The sequence below is a fragment of the Xiphophorus hellerii genome, chromosome 10, assembly GCF_003331165.1.
Source record: "Xiphophorus hellerii strain 12219 chromosome 10, Xiphophorus_hellerii-4.1, whole genome shotgun sequence".
Classification (NCBI taxonomy): Eukaryota; Metazoa; Chordata; class Actinopteri; order Cyprinodontiformes; family Poeciliidae; genus Xiphophorus; species Xiphophorus hellerii.
In genome coordinates, this window is record NC_045681.1 from 9985177 (window position 1) to 9994974 (window position 9798).

The following is a 9798-nucleotide window of genomic DNA, read 5'->3' on the forward strand; positions in this document are numbered from 1 at the left end:
GTAAAATGATTTGATTTGGAGGCAGAATTTTGTTAATGGTTATTTTTAAAATGACTGAAATTCATATTGTACACTAACCAATATGACCTTTGGAAAAATAAAACAACTATTACCAGTTAATTACGGTAAGTTACATTTGTTCTGCACATTTTAAAAAAATGTCCTTGAATGTTTTAGGCCAATATCCAAAAGATTTTTGGAAAATTACACTTTAGATGGGATTTTGGTTATACAAGTTTCAATGAAATTTGATGTTGTATAAATCTAAATTTCCTTGTTGCTTCAATGTCTTATGCAAATACTTCATGATGATGATGATAAAAAAAATTATTGCAGAATTAAAATTACAAATGCTGATCTTGATTGCGCTTTGTTTCTCTGTTGTTTCAATGTTTATTTTGACATACAACCGTTGAAAATTTCACAGATACCCATTAGGAGGTGCATTATACTATATATATGCATTAACTATACTAGATAAATGTATAGCATATACTCTTCGTTACCATCTCTGCGGAACAGATACATTAATTCTGCTAAGTTACATGGGAGTATTGTTATAAGCAGTTTACAAAATGATGTACGGCAATAAATAACATCAGGCTGCAAAGCAAACGTCACATGGCCATAATGAGACACTCAAATGACTGAGTCCGCAAACTTGTCATTAGCTTGTTACAGCCAGATTAGTTCATCTGGGACCAGACCAAACACTTTGTTTCCCTTGTGATTGGTTCAATATTCTTGTCAGGTTTACTAACGGTAGCTAAGTCACTCGGAAGTGAAGTTATTTGTCCAGGATTTATTTAGGAAGTAGTGTACATGTACGCTAACATCTATGCACAACACGGTTTATTTAGCAATGGACAAATAGCTGGAGGAATTTGGCGTTTCTGTGCTAAATATCAATCCGCTGAACTCCCCTCTACTCCACTTCACTTCACTTCACGCTGCTCCCTTTGCTCACAGGCCTACTTTGCTGGTGTGTTAATGTGAGCTAACGTTAGCTAGCATGCTAATGTTAGCTCCTCTTTGGGTTGTCAAACTCGAGCTAATGACATGCTACTTACCTTTTCTCCTGCGCTGTGCGAGTGAAGTTCCAATCCCGGCTATCTGGCTTCGCTACAAGTTGAAGATATGTCGTTAACCAAGCTACCCGCAGAAGTGATGTTAGCCAGCTAGCTGAGTTAATGTTTCCTTATTGTAGAAAAAAAAAAGATAAATCGAGATTGGCCTCAGTTGAGCGGCGGTAATTCGTTTCTCGGCGGTTCCCTGCTTGGACAGCGTTGATTTTTACGCATGTTGGACGCCAGCTCTTGTCTCTCACAACAGGTGAAGACAAACCGCGATCGCCCCAAAACAAAATATGGAACTTGAGAGTTGGTTATAATGTTATACAACACTGACAAATCTAGCACTTTCTTCCATTGAAAGGCCAGAGCTATCCTTCGACTTTGGGTGCTGAACAAGAGGAGGTGCTATTTTTGGCATCTCCTTTGTGATTGGTTGAAACCTCTGGGCAAAACAACGTTTAATTGGCCGAATCTTATGTCAGTTAGTTCTACCCCTCGCTATTTCGCATTGTCATTGGTCTATTAGAAACTTCTTGCGTGTGATGGAAATGCGGGATGCGCTCGTAATATTTTCGTGCGTACGCCGGAGGATCTCTGAACGGGCGGAGTAAACCTTTAAATAGTAACTTTCTACTTCGAGGCCGAAGTCGATTAACCTCATGATGTTGGTCATAAACGAAAACATGTATGTAACACACCACAGGCGTTTTAGAGAAACATTCCAAAGTTTAAGCTTGAAAGTTATTATAGAAAAACTTCCCGTCCTGAAGTAGATAACGAGCGATCCGATCACTTACATGCAGCATGGATTGTGTAAGAGGTTTGAAAGAGAGTCTCCACTTTATGATTTAATAGTTAAATCATAAAGTGTGTTTTAAAGAATCTGTAGTAAGTCCCGGATAATTAAATCCATGTTTGTTCCGATTGTATAATGTGCTTTTCACATTTGTTTCCATCCAAGGTTTTACTAATGCAAAACAATACACACAAAGAAATTATTAAAACCTGGTGAAAAAGGAATTGCCCCTAAACGTAATAACTCATGTCACAGTTGACCCCACAACTGATTACTTGAATGAGTCGTTTGCATATTTGCCCACTTTTCTTTTCAGAATTATTTTTAATTCTTCACATTGGAGGGTTTTCAAGCATGAAGGGACTGTTTAAAGTCATGCCAGGGGATGTTAATCGGATTTAACGCCGCAGTTTGAGTAGATCACTGGAAAAACTGTTTTTAAGCCATTCAGAGGCGAACTTGCTGGTCACAAACTGATTAGGGGGACATTTTTCTTCAAGATTTTCTCCTGGAGAGTAAAAATTTACAGATACATCCATAACAGCAAGTCATCCAGGTTATGAAGAAGCACAGGCCTCAGACCATCACGTTTACCCAGTATGTTCTTTTTCTGAATGCTGCCAGTTTTGCTGCAAATGTAAGAGGACATCAAACCTTTCAAAAAGTCCCTGTTTGTCTCATCGGTTAACAAAATATTTTCCTAAATGTGTTGGAGATCATCAAGATGTCTTTTTCTTTTTGTTGAATCTGGAACGTAGCTGTAATCAGGTCTGGTTTGAGTTTTATTTAAAGAACAGCAACTTATTTGTGTCAATAGGCAACTTTTCATCAGAGTGGACAGAAGTCACATGTGAGGTACCCCATGGTTCTATCCAGGGGCCCCTTCTATTTAAAATCTACATGCTTCTGCTAGCTCAAATTATATCAAATAATAAGATTAGCTACGATGTCATCAGGTGACTATGAACCAAATCAAATGTTAAGTAGATACATAGAACAAATTGCTATAACTTTCTTATGCTAAACAGAGACAAAACTGAAGTTACTACCTTTGGACCTAAAGAGGAGTCAATACACAGCTTCAGTTATTTTAGATCAGGCCAGAAGTCTGGTGTAGTGATGGACTCAGACCTGAAACTTCAGAGACACAAAGTTGGCCTTCTATCACCTTAAGAACATTTCCAGGATTAAAGGACTAATTTCCCAGGTAGAGAAACTCCTCCATGGGTTTATCTTTAGTTACAAAGGGAACTCGCGTTCTCACTCAAACTAGACAAATTGAGCACATCAACCCAATTTTAAAGTCCTTACACTGGCTCCCTGTAGTTCAGAGAATATACTATAAATTCCTCAATAGCTTAAAAAACATTATAAACCTGATGTCACTGAATCTACCTTGCAGACCTCTCAGGTCTCCTGGTTCTATCCAGTTTTTATTCTCTTCTAATCTGGAACAAACTTCCAGAAAACTGCCAAAACACTTAGTGTCTTTAAATCAAGGCTAAAAACTTGTTTGTTTGAAGCTTTGATTAATAACAACTGAATCATTGATTCGTTCTAGTCTGAATTACCACTTTTTATCGCTTCTCTTTATTTTGCCTCTGTAATGTAATGCTTCTTTGTGTTATGTTTTTTTTCATGTAAAGCTGTCTTGACAAAGTTTTTTGTTGTAAAAAAAAAAAAGCTGTTGAAATAAATCACGTGCTGCATTGTAACACTGATGTACGAAGCTGATTTTAAGTGAGAGTTTTAATTCAGATTAGACAACACAAGCAGATGTCCTCATGCCTTCTGCGTCCTGTGAGATGGTCTTTATCCCCGAGAATATCCAGAACCTAAAGGTCACATACATGTCATTATTGTGAGCAACTTGCAGAAATGCATCCTGGGCTGAATAAAACTGGGTTGCGCAGATTAAGTTATAATATGAGTGCATGTATAAAGATGTTTTGTAATAGCCCCTGAGTGAAACTGTGTTGTGTGGCCAAAGCGGGGCTTATCCGTTGTCATTTTGTGCTTCTCCCTCAGGATTAGACTTGTGTCTTATTAATGAAAAACTCATCAGATATCAGAACAGCTCCCTGAGGAATGAGTCGGGGTTATGAGACACATGTTAGATAAAGACCTTGAGCGGGTTTATGTGTGTGTGTGAGCAGAGGAGAGTGGTATTTAATTTTCCAAGATGAGGGATTATCACTGGCAGAATTTGATCATTCCGGCTCTGATCTCAGGATGTTCAATCGCAGCTTATCCCAAATATTAAACTCTGTCTTTTGTCCCCCTTTTTCAATCCCAGACACACAAACGTATTTCCACAGATGCTTACGCCGCTCCAATTACCGAGCTTCTCATTGAGTAAAGTGGCCCACTGAGCCCACCGTCAGGGGTGTGTGCTGTGTGATTGTTCAACCACCTGGTGACCTCTCAGGATCTGGTTGGGGCAACGGGGGGGAGGGCGTCTTAAAGAGGCGGCTAAGGAGAGTAAATTAAAAAAACACACACACTGTTAAATCTAATCCAGAACACCAACAACAAGTGGCACGCACACATAAAATCTGATGCTTACATGGATCTGGGTGAGCTTAAACACACCACAGCACACCCACCCTGCTGCTAAATGCCCTGTGATTGTGTCTCAGGCCGGAAGGAGAGGGACGCACCAGGCCCTGATCTGCACTCTCATTTCTGCACCCAGGACAACTGGGTCACATCATTATGGCAATCTTCTGCTTGTTCATTCCCAGCTTTGCAGGGGCTTACAGACACGGATGTGTGCTTAGCAGCTGACGAGCATGAGAGGTTAAATGAAAGGACGCCTTTAAGGAAGATTAAAATGATTGGTAGTGTCTTTGGTTAGCCAGATTTACAGGATGTGGCGAAAGAAGTGAGCAGTCCTCAAAGATTTGGGATTCTTTGGAGAAAGTCCATGTGCGTTATATTGAAGGGGGAAAAAACAGAAAACTCTAATTGGATTAATATCAATAAATCTGATTAAATGAGTTTGTGGAAACTTCTGCAATTTCATTCTAACTGTTGATTTTTAGGTTTACAGGGTTTTGTTTACTCAAGCGTCTTTCCATCTAAAGCAGGAAAGCTTTAGATGGAGCTATATCGCCCTCTAGTGGTAGTTAACTGGTTTAATTTCTAAGTAGCAGTTCCAATAGATGATCAGCAGGGGGTGCTACTGAGCCGACTACCTTCACATCCGAAGAGCCATTTTGACCCTTACTCCAGCCAATAAAAGTCTGTTTAGAGCCGCAAATCTTACATGAATGTTTGAGAAAATAAAAACTGATAATTTCTACTGTAGCTCTAGGCTCTTTTTCTTGTCTTTTTCAGCCTCCAATGGGTTTTCTTCCAGGATAGGTCCAATCTTACTGCATGATGCTGCCACCATAATTTTTTATGGTGTGTTAAGGGTTAGGTGCTGCTTTAGTTTTTCTAGTATTTGACATTTAAGACAAAATGCTTAGGTGAACAGTTGTATCTTTTTTTGCAGTGTCCTATTTACATTTTCAGCTTTCTCTATATGTAGAAAGCTTACAATATTGCAGCCCAAATCTGCTTTATACTTTTCCCTAACTTTATTTCTGACCTGTCTGCTGTGTTTCTGATCTTCACGATGTATTTGTTATCTAATGTTCTTTATCAACCCTCTGAGGATTGAACAGTAACAGCCGTTAAGGACAAATTACGCACAAGTTGACTATTTTACACCTATGAGAGGGTTTCTGAAGACAATAGGTTTTATTTTGTGGTAGATAAAAGAGGTCTGAATACAGTCATGTCGCACTTTTCAGTTTGTATGTGTAAAATAAAATAAAATAAAATATGATTTTCTTTCCACTCCCTAGTTACTCTCACTTTGTCACATAAAATCTCAATAAAGTATATCAGTTTACTGATTGCAGTAAAACATAAAAAGGTTGCTGTTAGTTCTCAAGATTGTTTTCTGCATCAGTAGCTAAAACTCATTTAAAGAAGAACTTCAAATATCATAAATAAAAAATGTTTGGACAGGATTATGAATGTATTTTATTAATTATATGCTCATGTTCCATGTCTGTGCATTTAATTATTAATGGAAAATATTAATAATCGCTCATTAAAGTTCCTTGTTTTGTGAGTGTCGCTTAACTTAATTTGCTCCTGATGCGTTCACGTTCCCTGGGAGAATTAAGGTTAAAAACTCTGCTCCAGGTGAGGCTCGAACTCACAACCTCGGCATTGCTTTGCTGCATACTGTCATATAAGTACCGCGCGCTAACCGATTGCGCCACTGGAGCTTCAGCCGTCACCGGCCGGAAATTAGGTTTAAGAATAATCCCTGACCTCACGCGACATACGGATGTCCTTCGGTATCTTTATCTTCTCATCAGTTGTCTCGGGTTGGCAACACAGACCATATAAGGTTGGGGGTTCCGGGTGGTCACACAGTTCAGTGGGATTTTCTCACAGCTGCTGCTGCTGCTGCCTTCAAGGACCGCCCTAAAAGCTTGAAAATAAAAACTAAAACCGGGAAAATAACGTTTCTGTCCGCTAATTTTGATTGGAAATGAGTTTCATGTTAATGTCCTTTACTCTATTGATAGGATTTTTTTTCTTTCTTTTGCTTTTCTTTCTTTCTTTCTACAAAATATAAACATTCTTTAGAGATTTTAGCATCAAATTTGAGCATATTTCTTATCGACACTCATGGTCAGAGGTGGGTAGTAATAAGTTATATTAACTCAGTTATATTTACTTGAAAAAAAGACTTTTAGGAGTATTTTTACTGCACCCTGCTTTTTACTTTTACTTGAGCAATGCTAGCATGAAGTATCACTACACTTGAGTAACATTTCTGCTGAGTTACTCCTCTGAATGAAGAACAAACATATAACCAAAACTGCATCAAAATATGTTATTTATTTGCATTAATGCTTTCATTTTAGTATTACTTGAGCACAATTAGAAGCTTCTACGCTGTGATCAATTTAAAAAAAACAACAAATGTTTCAATTACATTTAATTAAAAAATATGTTGTTCAGAGTGTCACTGCTGATTTGTATATTTGAAATTGCTGCACATACTCCGTCTGTGTGTATATGAACAGATTTAAACACTTGGTGTATTGTTTCAAAGCTGAAAATAGAAAACAAAAGCAACATCACAAAAAGTGTGCAGCCACACTTTGTATGCATGTACAGGATCCTGCAGAGACTGAGGCAGCTCTGGGCAAGCTGCAAGCAAAAGCATTATTTGTATTCGGAGAACACATCGCCTTCTTCATCGCTGTGTCAAATTGCCATATTTTGTGGGGGCATTTTTACAACGTCCAATCACACACAGACAGGCTGCAGTATGCATCACGCCTCCCCTCATCTCTCCGATCTGTCACTTCCCCTGGTGAGCAGCAACAAAGCTGGACTATGAGATGTGGAGTAGCTGGCTGGTAGACGAGCTGGAATGTCACGGTGACTCAGGAAATGGACACAAAACCTGGCAGCGTTGTGTTTTTCCCCCCCCCTTTTTATTATTCTCAGCATATTCATAATTCAACACATGACAGACAGGAAACACTAACAGAAACATTCTGAATGAAGGAGAAGAAATCATGTGACCCGTCGGGTCGAAGACATGCCAGTTTCAAAACTCAGAATAGACACACCTGAAGGCTGGACGGGCAACTTCAGGAGGCAACGCTGCAACAGAGTAAAACCTGACTGTTTGCTCATAGGAAAGGAAAAGAGCAGAGCTCCTGACAAAGCTGCACATATTTTTCTGCCTCTGAAAGTTGCAGGTTTGTTGTCTTGCAAAAGTTTTGAAACGCGTCGAAGTTTTTCACGTGTTGTCACGACACAACAGCAAGCTTTTAATGTATTTTGACCAACACAAAGTAATGCAGAACTGTGAAGAGGAAGGAAAACGACCCATCGGGTTTCTAATTTGTGTGGCTGAAAAGTGTGGCGTGCATTTGTATTCAACCTGGGAAGGAGAGCTCTAATCAGATAAGCAGAGGAGCTGCAAACATGTGGAAAAAAGTCAGAGGATATCAAAACTAACACACCATCCACATATGGACACATGGTGGTGTACCACTTTGAGTTGGTTTATAACATAAAATCCAAATGAAGTACATTAGAGTTAGTGATATGAAGATGACAAATGGTGAAAACTGTTCAAGGGGTTTGGTTACTTTTGCAAGACATTGAAAGTTGCAACCTTCAGGGTCAGTGTGACACGTCCATGCCCTATTTTTATGCAAATGAGATGCTTCAGTATCCATGTTAGAAATTGGATGTGAAGACGTTACAGTTTTGTAATGAGATATACAAATTATTATACACTGGTTTCTGTGAGAGGCTGATCCCAGCATTGCTTTCGTGGATTTACTTTGACTGTTCCTTAACGCCGCAACGCCATGTTAGCCAGTTTAAAGCAGCAGGTTCTGAAAAAGCTGTTTCGAACTCAGCGTAGTGCAGTTTCTTTTTTTCAATGTCAGTTCTGAACATTGGTCTTTCTTTTAAAAGACAACCCCCATGAAATCCCGTCCCACCCCGTCTTTATCTACCCTCCCACTCCCGGTCCTAAAATAACTTTATACAAGCTGATGAAACTTCACAAGAATTCACCATGAAAACAAAAGATTGCACAGAGTCGTGTCGTTATGTCCAGCCATTAAAAACAGGAACAGCACACAGATTCCCTTATGTCACTTGGATAAACACGCTCTCAGTCACACACTCACATGCACTCATATACAGCACACAGATGCATCTCAATAAATCAAAACATCAAAAAGTCATTCATTGTAATAAATCGACTCCAAAAGTAAGTCGAATCACAGATTAATTGTGCACAGAAATATATTTCAAGCAATTATTTATGTGAATTTTAATTACTATGGGTTTCAGCTATTATAGTTTTTCCTTCCACTCAACTTTCCATTAAAATGCTTGGATATAACGCTCTGAACAGCCAGCTTCAGAGGGTCTGGCTAACAAAGAGTCAGGAGTTTTCCATCATAACGTAACATTTTAGTGTAATTTCTGTAAAATTCACACTTAATGAGAGAATAAAAATTTTGCCACAATCTTCAAAACTACATCTGGTCAAGCATATAATCTAAAAGTTGAGTGGAAGGTAAAAAAAAAAGCCAAAATCCTGAATATGAACAGAAACAAATGCTTTAAATATGTCATCGTGTGCATATTGAACCTATTAAATATACAGCAGTGGAAAGAATTAAGAGGCCAGCCTCTCTGATTTCAGTTTTTATAGGTATGTGTTTGAGAAAAATGAGTATTCGTCTTTTAGTTTATGAACTATTGACAACATGTCTCTGAAATTCCAACAACAATTTTGTATTTTTTGCAGAATATGAGAAATGGACAAAAAAGCAAAAAAGATGCAGAGCTTTCAGACCTCAAATAATGCAAAGAAAACAAGTTTATGTTAATTTAGAAACAACAATGCTAATGTTTGAACTCAGAAAGAGTTAAGAAATCAATATTTGGTGGAAGAACGATGAGATTTTTAGTGGGGTTCTGTGCAATGGGCTCTAAATTTTTTTTCCAGAGCTGTATATTGGCCTTTTGAATCAAATTATTGTCATAAAAGAACTTTTCCGTGACGTTCTAATTTATTGAGACTCGCCTGCGTGAATAAGTAGGAGCAAATTCCTAAGGGAGTCAAAGACAGGAAGCAGTTATCAGTCAGGCTTGTGTTTCTATTGCATCAAGGCTCATCAACGCATCCCTCTGTTGCCAAACAGCGTGTTTAATCGTGTTGTTGGGTTAAAACTGCGTTTTTAGCTTCCAAAGAACTGAGGATGTATTCAAAGAACAGGTGTGCAGATGCAGCGTGGAGGTCTGAAAGTCCGAAGTTTGACTGATCAATCGTGGATGACGATGGGGCCCCGCATCCTCAAGCTGGGGTGTGGGTGT

General features: G+C 38.7%; 2 protein-coding genes and 1 non-coding gene across 5 annotated transcripts in view; all 3 read right to left on the bottom strand.

Annotated features, from left to right (window-relative positions):
* ppm1bb (protein phosphatase, Mg2+/Mn2+ dependent, 1Bb) overlaps nt 1–1482 on the bottom strand; it is a 28420-nt gene extending 26938 nt beyond the window's left edge. For both annotated transcript variants that reach the window (XM_032574032.1, XM_032574030.1), the window contains exon 1: nt 1071–1482. The gene's annotated coding sequence lies outside the window, so the exon portion shown is untranslated. The remainder of the gene's footprint in view (nt 1–1070) is intronic.
* Nucleotides 1483–6061: 4579 nt separating this feature from the next.
* On the bottom strand, nt 6062–6155 carry trnai-uau (transfer RNA isoleucine (anticodon UAU)). Its single transcript has 2 exons — nt 6118–6155; nt 6062–6097 (listed from the first exon to the last, which is right to left on the bottom strand). It is a non-coding gene; the product is annotated as a tRNA-Ile (tRNA).
* Nucleotides 6156–7360: 1205 nt separating this feature from the next.
* The window catches only part of mta3 (metastasis associated 1 family, member 3), a 35926-nt gene continuing 33488 nt past the window's right edge, over nt 7361–9798 (bottom strand). Inside the window, exon 19 of one of the 2 annotated variants that reach the window (XM_032574378.1) lies at nt 7361–9798. This exon is cut by the window's right edge and continues 120 nt beyond it. In XM_032574378.1, the coding sequence (XP_032430269.1) occupies nt 9747–9798 (52 nt within the window). In that variant the 3' untranslated portion in view covers nt 7361–9746. The other variant, XM_032574379.1, reaches the window with a different exon arrangement.